Below are 21,940 nucleotides of genomic sequence, written 5' to 3' on the forward strand. Positions count from 1 at the left end.
GAAGTTAAATTGGGAAGGAAAGAGTATACGGATCAATGGCAGAAGGCTCAACAACTTGAGATTTGCTGATGACATTGCATTACTGACAAACAAAAATGACTAACTCCAGACATTAGTCACTGAGATCTTGCCACAGAATGTGAGTCAGTCGGCTTGAAGGTGAACCTTTCCAAAACAAAAGTCACGTTCAACAAGTGAGTCACAGCAGGAAATGTGAGCATCAACAACATGCTGTTAGAGGTCAATGAATATATCTATCTGGGCCAGTTTGATGGATATGAAAGGTGATATAAGACCAGAAATTTTTCAACGCATTAAGCTAGGATGGCAGGCATATGGAAGAAACTCAACTGTCTTCAGATCAAATATGCCAGTAAATCTAAAGAAAATAGTTCACGATCAGTGCATTCTACCTGTGCTGACTTATGGCTGTGGGACCTGGACACTGAACTTAGGACAGTGCAGAGAGGCATGGAAAGGTCAATGCTGGCTTTTACAAGGACAGATAAGAAGAGAGCATATGAAACCAGATCAGTCACTAAAGTTAATGACATTCTCGAGAACGCTAGTGTTAGAATGGAGTCCAAGAGATCATCAGAGGCCTAGAGGAAGACTGCCAGACAGATGGGACAAAGACATCAAGAGAATAGCTGGTGCTACCTGGCAGAGAACTGCTCAAGACCGTTCCACCTGGAGAGTTCTGCTCAAGACTTACCTGAGTTCAGGACTTAAAGAAACCACTTGGTGACGACGATGATGATTTATACAAGCTATATGACAACTAGGCAAAGAAAATTTTACTGCATTAATGTTCATGATATAATAGACTTTCACTGAGTCAAGTACTTAAACAAACAAACAAACAAACAAACAAACAAACAAACAAACAAACAAACAAACAAACAAACAAATAAATAAATAAATAAATAAATAAATAAATAAATAAATAAATAAATAAATAAATAAATAAATAAATAAATAAGAAGAACTTAAAAAAAATAGCAACAAAAGTTGGATTACAAATTTTACTTGAATAAACAACAATAATGCCAAACTTTAAAGTTGAAGCACTAGCTATTCTACTAAACAATACCAAACAAATTAAGATTGTAAATAAGTTTAAATATCTTGATGAAATTATAACCTGAAACTCCAATGAGAGAGCATCAATAGAAGGCAGAACATTTAAATTAAAATAAGCATAACAAATTACCTGGCCAACATACAAGAAGAAATTTTTCAATGAATGCCAAATTTTGACATTACTATTCTGTCATTAAGCCTGAAGCGACTTACACGAGTGAAACACTACTTAAATTGAACAGCAAATCAACAACGGATAGACTGTAGAAGGTTGACAGAAGGGTTATCAGAACAATTATTAATAAAAAGCGCCAGGTTGATGGGACAATGGAGATTGTTGTCTAATGCAGTGGTATACCGGGAAAATGAGTCAATAATACGATAGACGCAATGAGATAAAAGAGAATTGCCTTTTCCTGTCATATATCAAGATTAGATGAAACCAGGCTAATGAAACAAATATTTAACTACCTACTTTTTGAAAGATAAAACAAAAAAATAACTGTTTCAAGGAAGTCCAAGATGATTTAGAAGAGTTGAATATTAAAATGCAACAAACTGCAAAGGGAGAAAACACGATTCTGAAGAACAAACATATAAGACTTAAACTAAAAACTTTGCAACAAAAGAATAAGTCATGTCTGATTAAGAAAGGGCAGCCAGGTTGGAAAGAATGAAGAGGTTTTGGGAGAGGAGGAAGATGATGAAAGATAAATTCCAAGTTAATTCTTTGAAGACGTAGATGTATACGGTTTAAGTGCTCCAATGTGGGCATAAAATGTGTAAATAAATAAATCTTGTCTATGGGCAGAACCATCTTCTAGTTATACTGATACATAATATAAATAAAATAAAGCATGCATGGTCAAAATTTCTAGTTATAAAGTTAAAAATTGTTAGTCCACGCAAAGAACTCTACTTTCTAAACCATGCGGAGAAAAAAAAAAGTTACCAAAAATTAATATCAGTGTTGCCAGATCTAGAGATTTACTGTAATTACAAGCAATACAAGTATGTTTACTCAAGTTCTACAAGAGAGAGCACCAAGTCATTCCATCACAAATTTTGATCCAATTCACTACTTACTTTAAGTCAGCAGCACTAGATAAAAATACCACTACCTTCAGTCATGAATGAGGAATGTACAGGCATTGTCGACCTGGATGGGTCGACCACCACCACAGGATTGAATTGGACAGGCTGCCCACTGGTAACAATGCCTGGACACACCAAACACCCGTAAGAGGGGGAAAGGAAGAGGGGTGATAAGGGTGGTCGCATACTAACCACAAGGCTTACCATGGACTTGATGAGCTGCAACACTGGTGCGTATTGTGGGTGCAGCTGTTGTAGTGGTAGTTTGCACAGCATATGGACTGCTTGGCGTGAAGGGACGAGTTACCATACTCGCAACCTGATAACTGGGACTGGGCTGCTCATAGTAAAAGGTGGGTAGACTGTATGTTGACAGCATGGAGCTGGCTCTCTCAACTGACACTTGGGTAGAACTTGGAGCTAGATAAGCACAACATATTATCAGTAAGCTATGATAAAAAAATATAGATATGATACAGATATGATAGCCATGTATGCAATATCAAAATAAATAATATAAAACTCACGGGGATCAGTAACAGGTAAATACAAACAGACGAATGAGAAGCAACTCTGTTAAACATTGAACAACTCAGAGTAAAATCCCATAACACCAGAATATTCTGTTTACAATTGATTATCACCTTCTGAAACTAAACAAAGCTTTTTTTCTTTAAGGCACAGCCCCAGCATTTGTTTAGTGTAAAAATGGGGAAACCACGGAAAACCATCTTCAGGGCTGCCGACAGAGGGGTTCGAACCCACCACTCCCGGAAGCAAGCTCATAGCTGCGTGCCTCTAACCGCATGACCAACTTGCCCGGTAAACTTAAGGTTTAAGGGGAGAAAGCCTGCCCTATCCACTCCAAGCTAATTTTCTACTTTTCAGGTACACTTTTCTCAAGAATGGATCAAGATATGAGTTTCATATTCCTATCACTTTCAATCTGAACCTTAATTAATAGCTTGTGCGAATGCTGAACTTTTCATCCGTATGATATTGATATCATTATGTTGAGATGTAACCGTATGGCCTTGCTATGGCCAACGAGAGGGAAGAAAGGCATCACACAACCTGATTTTTACAGTTTGGTTACATACATCATCTTGTACCAGCAAAGTAATACAGTACTGAAATTAAAAACATGCTCTGAACATCAAGACACATCAATATAACATACAAGGCGACAACAGCAACACATATCTGTGTCGGTACAGAATTTGTTCAAAATGTGCACCCTTATGCCTTGCACATTGTTAATAATGGTCCTGTAGATTGTTGAACATGCTGGTGAACAAAAGCACAAAAAATTACTGTATCTTCTCTCGAAATTTGGGAACATTCCTAGGAGGGTCATCCAACCAGAAAATGGGTTCCATCAGCATACTCTGAATTACGAGAGCAGATCAAGTCATTTTCTGTGTCCCTGTGGCAACCTTTGTTCATTAACATGTCTGATAATCTGCAGGACCCTTAAAAACACGGATAAAACGTGAGGGTGCACACATTTTGAAAAAATGCTGCAGCAACACAGATATGAGTTGCCGTTGTCACGTTGTATGTTATAATGTTGCATTTTAATAATCAGAGCATGTTTGTAATTTCAGTGCTGTTTGTTTTCCTGCATGGTAGCAATGACCTCAAATGTTGTAAATATCAGTTACCAGCTGCAATTGAAACTTGTGGACAACCCCACATCAGGCAAGTCCTCAACACCACCTGTATTTGTAGAATAATTCCATTATTAAACTATATCACTATGGTTTATATGTTTTACAAGACTGACAACCTTCCTTGTTGACGGACCTGCCTGATGTAAAGTGACCACGAAGATGCATTGAGTGACAAATTTCCAAACAGTGTTCAAAGCATAAGGACAAAATCCATGAATGAATGAATGAATGAATGAATCAATCAATCAATGTTCTATATTTAGAGATATTCCCAGGTGATAGATTCCCTATCAGTTGTTTACCTACTGCATAAAGGCAATCAACCAGCACCGAACACCTTGGGCACACCAAAAGTCTGGACTGCACAGCGAAGTGTGTGTCACTGCCATTGTCAAGAAGACTCTTAAATAAGCAACATACACAGTACTTCAAATACTGTTTAATCCACAATTTTACAAATACATGCACTGTAAACATATGACAACATTTTCAAACAAGAAACTCGACATAGCTGTGTATGGATGCTTTCTTCTTTAAAGAGTCCATCTAAGAATTCTGAAAATTTACATTACATTCTTCCACATTCAGTGGTTGGCTACAACTACTTAGCAGTCTTGAAATTTGTGGATGGTTGATGGGGGAAATAGTTTCTTCACGGAACAGATGTTAGATAGACAAGGCTTCCTTCCTGATGGTACCACTTCAATTGATGGGCTTCCCATCCACGAATTTTATTTTGTTTTCAAGAGGTAGATCTATATATCACTCTACATACCCGTTCAACATCAGAGTGGTAGTGGTTAATGGTGGAGTCACTGGTATAGTTTGGTTGATAGCCAGTGTCCCTGTTAAAAAATAATTAAATTAATAGCAATGAACATTCACAAAATGAATTTTATCTAACACCAATTAGACATTCAACTTAACATCGTTCAACAAGTGTGTGTTGTCTCCACAAATCTAGTCAACTGATAATATTTTGAAGACTTTTAATAATATTCACAATTTTACTGTACTATTAATTTAATTATTTTTTAACTGTTTACAGTGTTTTCAACGTGTCATATTTAATGGTAAGAATTGTAATTTTTCAGCTGAAGATGGCCTAACTGGGTCAAAACATGTCTTATAATATATATATATATGTAGCTATACATGAACAGTGACAAATTATTAATACCGAACAATTTCCAGCATACAATAAATTGCGAATAAATTGCCCTACATACTCCTTCTGAAATTGCTGATGCAGATCATCTTTTATCTTTGGTCAGTACAGTAGTCGCTTCCTGAGACTAGCACTGTTGATCTCATCAAAGTACAGAACTCCTTTGCTGGAGGAAGCATGCGTGCATCAAGGGTACAAATTCCTGCTTTCCCTCAAATTGAGGAGCATCATTTCAAAATGTATTAAATGCATTCAAGGTCAGAATATGCTTTGATGCGGTTTCTCGCCAATTATGACATGCTCTTTAACACAGGATTTTACCAGTTTACAGTAATGCCTTTTGGATTGAAGAATGCTCTTGCCACCTTCATATGAGTGATGGATAAGGTATTGTAAGGATATGTTGGAGATTTCTGCCATTTTAATTTACAGCAAGAATTTTCAAGAACACTTTGTACATCTGAGGAAAGTGCTGGAATGACTGAAGATTCATGGACTTGCCAACCGGTGAAGTGCCACTTCGTCCAGTCCTGCACAGAATATCTTGGCCATGTCCGTACATCTGAAGGCTTGGAAAGGCAACCAGAGAAGAATCGAGCTACCGAAGAAGCCGAACACCTGCGGCCAAGCATCAAGTACGTCAGTTCCTTGGCTTGTGTAGATGGTATAGCAGCTTCGCCCCACACGTTGTAGAGAAGGCAATACCACTCATCGATCTCCTCCATAACAACCGTCTGTTCCGATGGACCAGCAAGGAGGAGGCAGCATTCCAAGACATTACGGCTGCGATATGCAACGCTTCCAGTCTAACCAATCCCAACCCTCAATGGAAGATGTGCCTGCAGACAGACAACAGCAACTCCGGTGTAGGAGCAGTGTTATTCCAGGAGAGGAGTGATGCAGAAGGGACATCACTGAGTAAGCCAGCAGAAAGCTATCTCCCATCGAACAACGCTACTGCACTGCCGAGAAAGAAGCCTTAGCCAAGGTGTGGGCCATGGGCAAATTCAGAGGCTACTTGAAGGGAAGGAAGTACCAGCTCTACACCAATAATGTCACTCTCAAACGGTTGAACTTGGTCTCTGGCCCGAAATCTAAATTGATGCGATGGGCTCTGTTTATTGCAGAATTTGATTTTGATGTGTATCACATCCCAGGATTGATGAACATAGGAGCAGTGAGTTTATCCAGGCACTCAGCGATGGAACCTGAAGCTAAGAACACCATTGTTGAGAGGGAGTTTTCACTTAAACACCAGAGTGAGCCCAAGGAACCTGCCCTTATGACCATGATGAAGGAACTTGATCTGGAAGTAATTAAACAATGGCAAGAACAAGACAAGCCCTGCAGGACCATGGCACAGTGGATTAAGAGACGGAACACAGGCAGTCGACTTGTCCCGAGAGAATTCAAGATGTGCTACAAGAACTTCCAAGTTGATGGAGGACTCTTAATGTATAGGTCACACCACTCTGACATGCCCGCAGTAGCGGTTATCTGTAGAAGGCACACGATGGACATCCTAGAGAAGTTCCACGACAGCACTGAAGCCAGACATCCAGGAGGCGAAGAGACATATCAGTCTATTCGACGAAGATTCTTCTGGGTCAACATGCGCAAAGACATTCTGGACTATGTGAAGGGGTGCTACATCTGTGCCTGCACCAAGGCAAGCAATAGGAAGGCAGATCCCAGTCAGCGAGGAAGGCGGCTGCAATGCCCTTGGGAGGTCATAGCCCTCGACTTGATGGGTCCTTACCTTAGAACACTACAGGGTAAAACAGCACTTCTAGCAATCACCGACCTCTTCACAAGACGGATTGAGCCCTTTCCGATACCAGCAGCCATGACGGGGTGCATCACCAGCCTTCTACAAGATGAGGTATTTAGCCACTATGGTTATCCACGGTGTATTTTGTTGGACAATGGGTGTCAGTTCACGTCAAGGAAGTGGCAGCAAATGATGAAAAAATGTGGTGTGGAGCACTGGATCACCCCTATCTAGAATCCAACGGCCAATCCAACGGAACGATGGAGCTAAAAAGGATGCTAAGGGTCCACCTAATAGACAAAGAACTTGACTGTATGACCGTCAGATACCGCAGTCACTCTTTGCCCTGCGAAGACGCATCAACCGTGTCACTGGCTATTCCCCAGCGGAGCTGTTCCTTGGTTGACAGCTATACGGCACTGGGGATTGGGAGATTCATCACCATCCACTTCTGGTCAAGATGATGCAGCTGTTTCCCTAGCAGCAGCAGCAGCAGCAGCAGCAGCAGCAGCAGCAGCAGCAGCAAGACATCAAGGAGAAGCAAGCTTTGGCTGAGAAGAGATCCCTTACCCAGGCCAAGGCTCAAGATTTTTTTTTTTTTTTTTTGCTAGTTGCTTTACGTCGCACCGACACAGATAGGTCTTATGGCGACGCGGCTCAAGATGTTGAAGAGACCCAAACCTTCCTACCAGGCCAACAAGTACTGCGACGTAACCACCCAGTCAGTAATAAGATTGGAGGGTTTCACGCAGGTCTAGCACCTAAGTAGGTTGATCCCGTTGAGGTGGATAAGCAGCTAGGCCATGGGGTCTACTTACTAAAGACCAACCCTCCTGTCAAGGTACACGCATCGGAGTTGCGGCAAGTCACCCAATCGCTGCGCATACAGAGTAAGCCTGGTACTGCTAAGGGTCCACCTGGAGGAGAGACTACTAATGACACATCACAATCTGGTCATGAGAATACATCGACTATCATCAAGGAACAGGCTGGCTGCGAGGCAACCCCGACCCCCAACACGGCACAATCCGGTCAAGAGGAGGAGAGCATATCCAGCGACGTCGAGGAAGATACAATCTACGTCCAAGGCAAAGTCGACGAGTGTGACAGACTGTGGAAATTGTTCCAACTTATAGAGCGGATATTGACACAAGTATAACAGACTGATATAACTTGAAAACAATATTCTTTAAACCTTGGGTAGATAATATAAGTATTGAGCTTGAATTATTATTATTTTTATGTTGATTATTATTATTATTATTATTACTTGTGAGGAGTGGCTATGAAGTGTTTACATCTACTTATTAGTAGTATTATTATCGTATTTACGCAAATAATCCCTGCATATTTAAAAAAAATTTGAGGCACGAAATTGAGGTGTGGGTTTTATTTGCGTCAAAGTTGACAACACGCTCCAGGCCTATCTAGTTTTTGATGTTGAGTGTATAGTTATACCGCAGATGGAACAAAACTGTCCCCATATGTCATATTTCAACGGAAAACATTTCAGACTTTTAATTCTAAACTGCCTTTACATTTTAAAAATATATTATTTTACAGAGTAATTTAAATTCAAAGTTTCTCCGCGCCATGATAGAACGCGTCTTCCAGAACGTGCAGCAAAAACATAAATGCAGACTCCAGAAGGTACGTGTACAGTTCTTTACGTCAGGTGCTATAACTCATGACTAAATAAGAATACAAAAAACAAAATTACATCATGTTATACAGAATTAAATGCTCTGATTTTCAGAATGACTGATAAACAATATCACTAAAGAACAAATCACTTTTTTAGTATTTGAAAACCGATTTTTATTTCTTGTAATATATTTTTAATTTTCAATTTTTTTGTAGTAAAAAATGCCATGAACAATTTTGGGATATTTTTTTCCTAAAACTATAATGAATGGCTTACTATTGTGATTTTTTCAATTTTGTATCTGGGGATTTCTTTATATGGCAATTTTTTTACATTTTGACATGCACAGGCTTAATCATGAAAAAAAGGTATGAGTGTTTTGGGTTTGACTGGTAAAAATAGCCTGAGAGAAAAAGGGTTAAAAGCATAGCTAAGTTTAATGGATTTAATTTAGAAATGGTTAATCGTATAATCAATAAAGTTAAAAATAAACTACTGTCAAATCTTATTCAGGATAAACAAAAAAGTCTACAAATGCCACATTTACATACAATAACTCCAATATATATCAGGTATCTAACCAATTCAATAAACAAGATATAAAAATTGCTTTCAAAACACAGAACACCAATCAAAGTTTGTTTTTAAACCACAACAATGTTAATTTGAATAAAAATCAACACTCAGGTTCAGGAATTTATAAGCTAACGTGCTCCAATTGTTTAGCCTCGTACATTGGACAGACTGGCCATAGTTTTTCAACAAGATATTTGGAACATTTCAATGCTAATAAACAATAAATATTCAGCTATGAGTGTACATATGAAGGAAACAGGACACACTTATACAATAGAACAAAATTTAACAATACTAAACAACTTAAGAAAACTAATGAGTGAATATGAAAATATCTACATTTTTATAGATCAATACTTCAATAAAAACCTTAATTTGAATGACACAATAGACACGAAAACCCCCTCTATACGATTTAATTCCACAATTACTAAAAATAATTAAAATAAAGGACAGTGCACTTATAAACATCAATAAATCTTCTCATAAAGAACTCCCACCCACAATGAATACTCATCCAAGACCAGCCAATACACCGTTCGCCTGCTCTTCCCCTTCCTCCGCAGACAGCACACAGATACAACACGAGGAGTGCAGGCTCAATTACAGCCAGTTGTTCTAGTACTGTCACCAAGACAAGCTAGCCGCGAGAGAGACAAGGGGGGTAAGTGATATATTCCAACGCCATTCACTTTTAATTTAACACCGTTCATTCCCAATAGCAAAACATACGTTTTTCTTATTGTTATAGACACTCAATTCAACTCAGTTCTTCATATTGAAGTTCCTGAACTCATCATTTATATGCACACATTGAGAAGTTCCCTGTTTGACTCTCTCCAACAACAAGCAGCTCACTACTTTAACAGAATAACATCTATAAACAACATGACAAAAAAAAAAAAAAAAAAAAAATTTTGTACACATTTTACTTGCATAAATCTGAATTTACAGAGGTGACACGAGATCGACAACATGTCAGTTAAAATCAATTAATGATTTTTAAAGTTTTTAAAAAACTGTACAATATTGCCCTTTTAAACAGATAATGCAGTATCAAATAGTTCAACTTAGTCAACTATTTACAAATTCAAACTGGCTGTACATATAAGGATATCCATTTTAAGTATGTTCTCTCAATAGGAGTTAACAGAAGTAGAGCAGTTAGAACATCCTAATAAGAGAGTTTTTGAACATAAACATTAAAGTGTATCATCAAGAATACGTGTTCAAGGAAGAACCATCATATTAATACACAATAAGACTGATTTTAAATAACTAGCTAAAGTGATTCAACCGTGTTAAATTCATAGTCAGTTTGTGTATCCCAGAACTTTTATCTAATGATTACCATTATATCAATGCATTCTACTTCACATAAGTAATCATTCTAGTCAAATGGATAGTTTTACATATTGTTAAACAAGAAATTTTAAAATAACACACTAAACAGTTTAATTTTTAAAAAATATTATAATCAGAATTCTGGTTGTAATTAAAGATTTTGAGTCGAGAAACTGGCTGATGATGCTCTAAATGAGCGGGAATCATGTCCCAACAACTGAATCTATGTTAATGTAAAGATTTTACTTATAAAGAAAAATAAATAATATTGAAAAGATGGACACCATCAAAAATTGTTTTTGAATAAATATTATATGACAGCTCAATAAGGACCAAGAAAATGAGATTTATAACATGTAATTGACAATACTGTTTGGTGCATATGAATTGAGTATAATTAAGAGCCAGGCTTTTTCACAAACTGTCGGCATCGGCAGTTTTTGCGGATTCTGCTTCTCCGCACACTACCTGCTATGTGCTATTGTGGCATTCCTTAAAATGCTGAAAACAAAAGAATTAAGATTTCACTCGAACTTCAAATATGAAACAAACTATAGACGCATTGAAGTGAGTGAAACTGCGGAAAGCTACCGCTGCACATTCCAGAAGACGTGTTCTATTGTGACGCGGAGAAATTTTGAACTTCATTACTCTGTAAAATACTATTTTTAACATGTAAAGGTAGTTTAGAATTGAAAGGCTGAATTGTTTTCTGTTTAAATATGACATACAGTATGGGTACCAATTTCTTCCATCTGTGATTACACAAAGCGTAACTGTACACTCAATATCGAAAACTACTGTAGATGAGCCAGGAGCGTGTTGCCAACCTTGGTGCAAATAAAACCCGTACCCCAATTTTGTGTCTCAAATTTTTTTTAAAAAATATGCAGGGATTATTTGTGTAAATATGGTATTTCATTCATCATCCATGGCTGCTTCTTTGGGCGATTATGACCATTAAATTAGCTATGGACGTAATTCCTTTATTTCATTTCCCTTCTTCTTTTATGACCGCTAGGATCACTTTAGTCAGTCCAATGTTCAGGTCTCTTTGAAGGGATTGTTCGGGCTTTGCGGTCCTCCCAGTACTTCTTCAGATGCTCCGATCTTAGTGCCCTTTCCTCAGTTGAAAATATGGTTCTTGTTGGTTTGCTTCGTGTAAGGGTAAAGTGGAGGTTTCTATTCTTGAGTTTCGTATTCAATTTTACCTTCTTTGTGGTGTCTTCCGTTGTAAGGCCTATTTCCTTTAGATCCTCTCTTAATTCTCTGACCCATTTACATCCTGTTGTGGTATTTTTTGAGACGAGATTGTGTTGTACTAGTTGTTTCAGAAGTCTCGAATCCTGCATCCTCATGATATGTCCAAAGAATCCCAGTCTCCTCTTACGCATAGTATCTGTAATGGGTTCTAGCTCTTTGTACATGACTAAGTATTATCTGCCACTGTCCATCTTCATGGTATTTTTTGTTGATGCAGGTTCTTCCAATCCTCCTTTCAATTTTCTGCAGTGTTTCTGCTGTATATACAGCTTCCAGTTTTATAACTGTGTTGTAGTGTTTTATTTTTGCATTTATTGATAGGTATTTCTTTTTGTAGATATCCCATGTTAATTTTTGTGCTTTAACTAATCTATTTGTTCTTGTTTGGATTGAGATCTTTTCATTTAGGTTATGTGTTATTACTTCTCCAAGATATTTAAACTGAGTTACTATTTTGATTTTATTACCATTTATGGTAACTTCTTTTCCTCGTGTTGGTTTCTGGGGCATAATTTTTGTTTTTTCAAGTGATATTTTGAGGCCAATTTTATTTGCAATGTTTTGTAGTTCTGATATCTGGGTTTTTGCTTCTTTCATGTCCACTGCTAGTAATGCTAAATCGTCGGCGAAACCCAGGCAATTTGTCTCGATTTATTGGCCAATCTTAATTTTTGGCGGACATTTCCTAAACCATTCCCTCATTACCATTTCTAGAGCACAATTAAATAATAGTTGTGAGAGCCCATCTCCCTGCCGCAGTCCAGTTTTTATTTCAAATGTCTCTGATGTTTCACCCCTAAACTTTTGATTTGGTGTTAGTGAGAGTCAATTTTATCATGTTTATTAATTTGAGGTGCAGTCCAAGGTGTTAAACAGAGATTCTCTACGGATGCAATTGTAAGCTTTCTTGAAATCTACAAATATTAGCACCATATCTCTGTTTCTTCTCCTGTTATAGTCCATTGAAATGGAAATGGCGTATGGCTTTTAGTGCCGGGAGTGTCCGAGGACAAGTTCGGCTCGCCAGGGGCAGGTCTTTTGATTTGACTCCCGTAGGCGACCTGCGCCTCGTGATGAGGATGATGAAATGATGACGAAGACAACACATACACCCAGCCCCAGTGCCAGCGAAATTAACCAATTAAGGTTAGAATTCCCGACCCTGCCGGGAATCGAACCCGGGACCCCTGTGACCAAAGGCCAGCACGCTAACCATTTAGCCATGGAGCCGGACGTTATAGTCCATTATCAACTTAAGACTCATAATCTGATCAGAACAGCTTCTCCATGGTCTGAAACTCCTTGATATTCTCCTAGTTCTTTCTCAAGTTGTAAACTTATCCTATTAACAATGATTATTGAAAAGATTTTATATGTTATGTCTAGGAGCAAGATTCCCCTGTAGTTATTAGGGTCGGTTTTGTCTCCATTTTTGTGCAGTGGGTGAATAAGGGCTGTTGTCCAGTGTTCTGGTAGTTCTTTAATCCATATAGAGGCAAGTTGTTGATGGAGGGCAACTTTTGCTGATCTTCCTGCATATTTCCAGATTTCTTCTCCTGGCATTTTGTAGTTTTTAAATTTATTCAGTGCTTGGTAGACTTCCTTTATTGTGGGGGGATTGATGTTCTCTGGTGGTGTTTTTATTGAAGTGTTGGTGTCCAAATGAAGGAGTTCTGTAGGCTCCTCACAATTTAAAAGCTTGTTGAAATATTTAGCCAGAATTTCTGTATTGTCTTCATTGTTACGAGCCAGCTTACCATTTTCATCCTTCATTAGTAGGGTCGGGGGTTCTTATTTTTGGAGCTGTTTTCTAAGGTTTTGTAGTAGTCCCTTGATTCAGTTTTATTGAATTGTTCTTCAATTAACTGCAGTGTGTCCTTATGAAGCTGTCTTTTTATTCTTCTTAAGACTTGGGCAGTTGCTTTTCTCTGCTTTACTAGATTTTAATAGGATATTTCTGATTTTTGGGACTGATGTAATACCCATGCCTGATGTCTTTTCTTCACTGTTTCATCACATTCACTGTTCCACAATTGGTGCTTTTTTACGTGGTTTAATTGAGCCAGGTCTTCTGCAATTTAAGGTTGTGTACTAAGTCTTCAAGTTTGTTTGTGATTTTTATTTTTCAGTGCATTCTGGTAATTTTCGTTGTTGATTAGCTGAGTAGGATCTGTTTTTCTTTTAATTTTAGGGGCTTACTTTTGTTGTCTCCTCTGGGGAGTGAGTTTAATTTTAACTATGTAGTGATCAGATCCTGTGTCTATTCCTCGGAGGACTTTGACGTTATAGATCTCTTTGTGGTGGTATTTGTCCATGCAGATGTGATCCACTTGCCATTCTCCTTTAATGTAGTCAGGGTGTTCCCATGTTTTGAATTTTTGAGGTTTTCTTTTAAAACATGCAGATTTTGAGATTAAGTTATGGTTACTACACAGGTCAACTAGTCTCTTTCCATTTTTATTTGCTTTCTTGTGTGCTGGCCATTTTCCGATGATGTCACGGTATTTTCTTTCTTTGCCTAGTTGAGCACTGAAGTCGCCTATTAATAATTTTACAGGGTGTTTAGGGATGTTATCTAGGGTCTGGTCCTATAGGTCGAAAAATTATTCTGTTTCCTCATGGTCTTTTGAAGATTTGTTTTTATTCATTAGTGGGAGCATGGGCATTTATTATAGTATAGATTTTATTAGATGCCTTTAAGGCAAGCGTTGAGAGTCATAGAGACTGTGATTTGAATTCTTGAACTGAATTCATTATTTTAAGGCTGACCAAAAATCCTGTTCCAAATTGTGGGACATTCTTCATCACTCTCTTCCCGGGTATACCTTTATAAAACATGCCAACTTTCAAAAGTAAAAAAATCAGGAGAAATTTGGCAGCGAATCGCGACGTATTACTACACATCACTGATGGCAGAACATGTACTAATTCATTATAATTCAATACATTAACAACTCTATTTGGCCTACATATATTTCATCATTTATATGTGAATACTAAATACTGGACATACATGAACTGTAGGAACATGTGAATTCTCATTATTCAACATGGTAATCGCATTATGACTAATTGTTGTTCAACACACCCGTAGCTGACTTAGCTCTCTTCAGAAACTTGGAACTAAATTTTTGCTCAAAGCACTTGCCTTGCTGAACTGATTTCAAGGTTAAAAGTTTCTCCAAAGTTTGTTCAGACAGCAAGGATCTGAACTGCGTTTTTGTCTTTGTGACTCTGCTAAAAACCTTTTCACCTTCTGCATTGCTATGTGGAATTGATAAAATAGCAAGCATCACCTTAGAGAGTCTCCCATATTTATGTACACCATCAGCTGATTTCATCTGACCTACCAATGCCCAGTGAACATCAATTCTTCCTTTTGCCAGGTCTGTTTCTTCGAGCTGAAAGTTACAGAACTGGGAGTGCAGAATATCAGTTTCTTTATCCAAATGTTCCGTTTCACCAGTCAAAACATTTGGACACTTGTTAATGAAAAATCTAAGGCTAGAAAATAATGCCTTACTTATAACAGAAATATTTGCAACTTCTGCATTAATTAAAATTTCATCTTTGAATGGAAATTTGTGTACCATGTAGGCACACGATGAAGAGAAACACTTTCTAGCAGACTTAAAGAATATGCATTTTTCCTCAGACTTCAAGGTGTTCATTAAAATGCAAGTTCCCTATCACCAGATCACAATCATCCTTTTGATTTGCTGAGTACGATAATCTACATCAAGGGAAGAGGAGGAACTTTTAATAACGTGTGGTTTCACAAACCTTGCCATCCATCACATTCTTCAATAGTTCCTCCAAAACTGACCTCAATAAGTGGATGTGCGGCATGCTTGACTGAAGAGCTACGTTTGGATTCTCAAAGATATTCATAAAACTTGAGAGAAAAAGGCAAAACGATTTATGTAAATTTGACGAAAGGAACATGAACAGTCGTTCTTCACGTGACAATGCATGGCTCTTAGTGTTATCAGTAGTTTCATTTTTTTAAAGTGAAACTGATGACTGGGTGTTCCTTTTAACTGAGGAGTGTGGTGAAATGTTATGACTAGGGCCCAGACTTTTAGGTTTTAACCTATTTTTTTCCTCGCTATTTAATTCACAAATTTCAATATATTTGTTCGTTTCACACTTCCTGAAGCAGAATATGTGAATTTCATTGCACCTAAAAAACCTAAATGAGGGGTTGACACCTAAAATAACCTAAATAGCTGTTTTACCTTCTTCAAATAAAGAATGTTATTTTCCCTGCATTGTAAAATTATTTCCATCGCAATTACAAGCAGTAGGACAGAGATAGTTCATGTTCCTACCATTAAATGAAGCACATCCCATGCTTCCCATTACATATGTGACATCTGGTGGCTCCTTGATGCATCTGATAGAAGGTCAGGAGGAACGTAAACAGAGTGTGTGGTGACTGGTTCCCACAGTATTTTCTAACCGTAATTGCTGTATAGCGAAACAGTGCCTAAATCGCACTTATTGAGAAAATGGATTGCTACAGATGGACACTTCACTACAGACGGTCGAGTAGTCTTCTTATCTAAAACCTGCATTGCAATACCCTAGCTCGCTTACTGAAGAGTACTTAGGATTTGGATTCTTCATTTCAGGTTAAATGTGAGCAGAAATAAGTCCAGCAGCAACAGTAAGCAAACATTTATTTCTTCCACAGTTGGCAAGCCTGAAGATAACTTTAACTTTCGCCTACATCAGGCGTTGGTGTCTGCAAACGTCCCATGGAACGTGCTAAGTAACCTGACCATGAAAACATTTTTAGGAGACATCAGTGGCCGCAGTATACCTAATGAATCCACTTCAAGGAAGAATTATTTGCATCCTGTTTACCAGAAGACATTAGATGAAATAAGAGAAGATATAGGCGATCACTATATTTGGTGTTCTGTCGATGAAACATCTGACAGTTGCGGTCGCTTCATTGTGAATGTGGTAGTAGGTAAGCTGGATCAAAATGAACCAGGTAACGCTCTTATTCTTTGTAAAGAAATAGAACAAACTAACAACAGCACAATAGCCTGTGCTGTGAGGGATGCTTTACGCATGTTGTGGCCAGCAGAGAATCAAGATAGTAAGTTCCTTTTGTTAGTGACAGACAGTGCTGCTTACATGTTGAAGGCAGGGCAGGTTCTACAGTCCTTCTACCCGAGCATGCTACATGTTACGTGCTTGGCCCATGGCCTGCACCGCCTTGTGGAGGAGATTAGAAGCAACTTCAGTGACGTCAACAGCGTGGTTTCTTCAGTCAAGAAAGTTTTCCTCAAAGCCCCAACACGTATACAGTTGTTCAAAGAGAAACTACCAACAACACCTCTTCCACCTGAGCCGATACTTACCCGCTGGGGAACTTGGCTGTCTGCTGCTATTTACTATGCTGAGCACCTAGAAGGAATTAAAAATGTTGTCAATGACTTGGATGAAAGAGAAGCTTCCTGCATCGCAAAGGCCAAGAAATCGCTCGAGTGCCCGACCCTCATTGCTTCCCTAGCATATATTAAGACACATTTTTGTTTTATACCAGAAGCTATTCTCCAGTTGGAAGGTGCAAACTTGCCACTCAAAGATTCCCTGGATATCATTGGGAATATTTCCAGAAGAGAAATACCTGGGCCACTGGGAGTGGCATGTTCTTTGAAGTTGCAGAAGATTCAATGCAATCCTGGTTTTGAAGATATTAAAGTCATCAATTCAGTATTACAGGGAGAAAAGTATTCAGGAAAATTACCCCTACAACCTAATGCATTAGCATCTATGTACTACGCTCCAATGACGACATGTTCCATTGAAAGAACTTTTTCGTCATATAAGAATGTGTTCTGTAAAAACAGGAAATCATTTACGCCAGACAATTTGGGTATGTACGTTGTTATTTACTGCAATACCAAAAAATAACTTACAAAGGAAACAGTACAGTGTATTCTCGGTGTATTTTTATGAATATGACAATGTAAACTTTTGTGAAATAAGTACATAAATAAATTTTACAGAACTACCAAAACCAAAAAATATTGCTGCCTGGAGGCAAAACCAAAAATAACCTATTTTAAGAATACAAAAACCTAAAGTGAAGGTTTATGCCACCTAAACATCCGGGTCCTAGTTATGACAATGCTTCACCTTTTCAGACAAACAAGACACATCTGCACTTAAACTGTGCTTAGGAATTTTGTAAGTCTTCAAAGTTCCCATCTGAGAATCCTTCCTCACAATTTCACTCCTGAATAAAGTAACCAAAGGGTCCCACTGCAACAAACTCCTATCTAAACACCTTCTTAGTGACAACCATCGAGTAAGCACATGCTTCAGAATTTTCCTGATCTCTGTGTTGTGTAAAGTCTGAAATTCTCTGAATTTTTCTTTCCTTTCTGCACTCCTTTCCAGATAATAAAATACCATATAATCTAGAGTACCACCTGCACTGTATCTTTCAAAAATATTGCTTCCAAAATTGGGTGCAGGTCTTATTTAAAATTTTGGGAAATTTATTTTTTCCAATGTGTGTAAATCGGGCAGCACCGCCGGCGCGGCTTAGCAACAATGCTCTCTCCGCTCTCAGTATACGCTACTTTCGCGCTTGGCGTCAGTCTCACGCACGTTCTCAGAGGATCAACATGAATTTCACAAAGCGTTTGCGTTCTTTTACTGCGAGTGAGAAACTGAAAGTAGTTCGGGAAGCCGAAATTATTGGAAATCGTGCCGCTGGTAGGAAATACGATATTGACGAGTCGTGTACTCGCGATTGGAGAAAGAAGAAAAATGTGCTATTAACATGTAGTGGTGATCGTAGAGTTTTTCGTGGATTGAGTGTACAGTTTCTGGAAACTGAAAAAACTTTAGAAATATGTGACAGAAAGGTGGGAATTGGGATATGGTGTGTCAACCGAAATGTGTCACCTAAAGACATTAAAGATCGCAAAGGAACTTTCAACGGAAGGGTTTAAGGCAACCCGAGGATGGGTTTGTAATTTTTATAAAAGAAATGGGTTGAGCGTACGAAGGCGTACCTCAATTTCACAGCGTCTTCCTGGTGCCTACGATGAGAATTTATTGCCGTTTCAGCATCACATAATTCAGTTGCGGAAGGAAAATGCATATGCAAAATGCAGATCAGACGCCAGTCTACTTTGAAATGCCAGTGGACAGGACTGTGAATATTAAGGGTGCAAAAAATGTTACCATTAGAACAGGTGGTAATGAAAAACAATGGTGTACGGTAATGTGTATTCTCACCGATGGATCCAAATCGCCGCTGTACATTGTCCTCAAGCGAAAGACGCATCCTAAAAATCTACCCGCTGGTGTTATTGTCAGATCTCAGAACTCTGGCTGGATGGACAGTTCACTTGAGGAAGACTGGGTGATGTGTGTCTGGCAATATCGCCCTGGTGCATTATTGGGACAAAAGAGCTTGCTTGTTCTCGACAGTTACCGCGGCCACGCAACAGATGCTGTGAAGAAACATATCAAGGATGGGAAAACCGACCTAGCAGTCATTCCGGGCGGGATGACGTCTATGCTCCAGCCGCTGGATGTCTGCGTGAACCGTCCATTTAAAACAGCCTTGAAACAGCTCTATACAGAATGGATGGTGGCTGATAATCACACACTGATGACAACTGGTTGCATTCAGCTGCTGTGTTCGTGGATTTTGACGGCATGGAATCGTATACCTGGAGACCTCATACGAAAGAGCTTCAGGAAATGTAGCATTTCTAATGCTATGGATGGCAGCGATGACGACATTTTGTGGGAAGGTGATGGTGATGAAACTTCCGAAGTTGATACTGATGATGATGGATGAACTCGTTGGTATCATTCTGGAAATGTTTACTTTTATTTGTATTTTCTAATCATTTGATGTGTGTTAGTAAAGATTGTAAATAATTTTGACTTTCACTTCACTTTTTTTTCTAATTTTCTTTCAAAATAAGGGTGCAGGTCTTATTCAGTGGCGGGTGGTATTCGAGATTATATGGTATATCAATTATACTTTCATCTACATTTACAGGCAAGCACGCCGCACCCTTCTCTGCAGCAAGATTAATTAGGTGACAAGAGCAGCCTTCGATGATTATGTTACTATTTTTCCGCTTCAAACATCCTGCCACACCATTCTTTAATCCTACCATTACTGGAGCATTATCAGCACCAAGAGCTAGGCAGTTTCTTAATGGAAAGCAGAGTTCCCGAAAAGTTGAGAGCAAAAGATGGCAATGTTAGCTCCAGTAGCATCCCCTTCTAAATTACGCACAGAGAGTAGACAACTAGGCACAGAGAGTAGACAACTCTGAATTTCATTGAGTTCAGGCCTAAAAAATGTTACAACAATGGGATATATTTTCAAGTCGCTTTTATTGTTACCATCAGTAGCAACAGAAAATGCATTCACCTACAAATGTGATACAATTCTCGCCCTTTCTTCCCTGCACATTTTTGTAACGACAGCCGCTGTTTTTGTTCTAGCACACCCACATCGTTTAGCGATTTCCGAATCAGGAAACATTTCACGAAACAAAGGTCCCGCGTGATCGGCACAATTTACAGGTAGGTCATGTTCTACTAGAAATGATGTGAACAACGCCTCGTCATTCGTCACAGGATTTACATCTTGGTTTTTAAAGCAAAGTTCAGTTTCTGGTTTCTTTCTATACACTGGACACTCTCCTTATGATTTTTTGTTTGCATATGCTTGAGTATATCGCACTTCCCGCCATGAGCAACTGAAAAATCACACCTATATATAGTACAGAATGTGAACGTTGGTCCCTTTCTGGATTCACTCAAACACGGAAACTCTTCCCTATAAGCACTTTTAAACACCGCATCTTTTTTTCTTTGTCATTCTGGCAAAATCAAACTATGGTATGCTACTTCTGAGGTCAGGTTACTCCAAAGAGAATGTTACTCGCTTGCAAAGAGAATGACAGTTTTTAGACCAAAGAGGAGCATATGACTGGCCACCGTGCCCCATACTGCCATCTGGTATCATTATTAGGACTACTATCGACCAGCCATACTCAGCCATATATCGATAGAACGAGGAAATCCGTGGGAGTTTAAAATTATATGAAAATTACTGATACTGCTCTGAAAATCAGGAGATCGGTCCCGGCGATCGGGAGGAACGATGAAAAATCGGGAGTCTCCTGCTCAAATCGGAAGACTTGGCACGTCTGCTTTATAAAGTCTGTACCCTTGAGATTCCAAGGCATCCTGGTCAGTGTTTCTAATTTCCTGTAATCCCATGATAAGAATTTTGTGTTGGTCCATTTCATTTAATATACTGCATTCTTTACATGAACCCTCTTTCTAAGAAAACCTCTATTTAAGGAACACGTATCAAATTGCCTTGAGATTAGTAAAAAAGGATTCTACTGTAGTATGAAAAAATCCAACAGTCTCTTCAATACAAATCCATTTTACAAGCAAACTTGTACATTAGAAAAATATATACTGATGAGAATATTATAAAGAATATCCACACACTAAAAGTCTATTCTAAAACAAGCTACAGGAGGAGCAGCTTACCTGGAGACTGCCTATGAGCAGTCTGAATATAAACACTGGTAGCTTGAGGAGGGGCTTGAGCTTGCAGTGTAACTTCTGAGACAGGTGCAGCCTGAGGGAATACCTTAGCAACAGGAATAGCGGATGATGTTGCCACAGTTACGGGCCTAATATTGGATACAGAAGTACCTGCCAATGTTGTAGTAGCAGTGTATGTAACTGAAATGAAAAGGAGAAACAAAAAATACAGTAAACAAGAAAGAAAAAACAAATTCCGTGAGAAATAATAATAATTATAAGCTGAAATCTTACATGAAGAGGATGAACTTCTAGCAAAATTTGGAACAGATAATAATATATTAGAAACGAACACATCATATAAGATCAACTAATGAAGACTCAAACCAAACCATCAATGCTATATATTTTCTAATGCAACATATGTAATAAAAAGGAATAAACTAGTCATATATATACACTATGTGATCAAAAGTATCCGGACACGTGGCTAAACATGATGTACAAGTTTGTGGCACCCTCCATCGGTAATGCTGGAATTCAATATGGTGTTGACCCACCCTTAGCCTTGATGACAGATTCCACTCTCGCAGGCATACGTTCAATCAGATGCTGGAAGGTTGCTTGGGGAATGGCAGCCCATTCTTCATGGAGCGCTGCACTGAGGAGAGATAGCGATGCCAGTCGACGAGGCCTAGCACGAAGTCGGCGTTCCAAAACACCCCAAAGGTGTTCTATAGGATTCAGGTCAGGACTCT

General features: G+C 38.6%; 1 protein-coding gene across 2 annotated transcripts in view; it reads right to left on the reverse strand.

Annotated features, from left to right (window-relative positions):
- Sap130 (Sin3A-associated protein 130) overlaps positions 1–21,940 on the reverse strand; it is a 284,469-nt gene that overhangs the window by 119,640 nt on the left and 142,889 nt on the right. The window contains exons 10-12 of one of the 2 annotated variants that reach the window (XM_067151302.2): positions 21,186–21,383; positions 2,383–2,598; positions 2,205–2,303 (exon numbers count right to left, since the gene is read on the reverse strand). In XM_067151302.2, coding sequence (XP_067007403.2) covers positions 2,205–2,303; positions 2,383–2,598; positions 21,186–21,383 — 513 coding nt within the window. The remainder of the gene's footprint in view (positions 1–2,204; positions 2,304–2,382; positions 2,599–21,185; positions 21,384–21,940) is intronic. The other variant, XM_067151303.2, reaches the window with a different exon arrangement.

The sequence above is a fragment of the Anabrus simplex genome, chromosome 7 (genome assembly GCF_040414725.1).
Source record: "Anabrus simplex isolate iqAnaSimp1 chromosome 7, ASM4041472v1, whole genome shotgun sequence".
Lineage (NCBI taxonomy): Eukaryota > Metazoa > Arthropoda > Insecta > Orthoptera > Tettigoniidae > Anabrus > Anabrus simplex.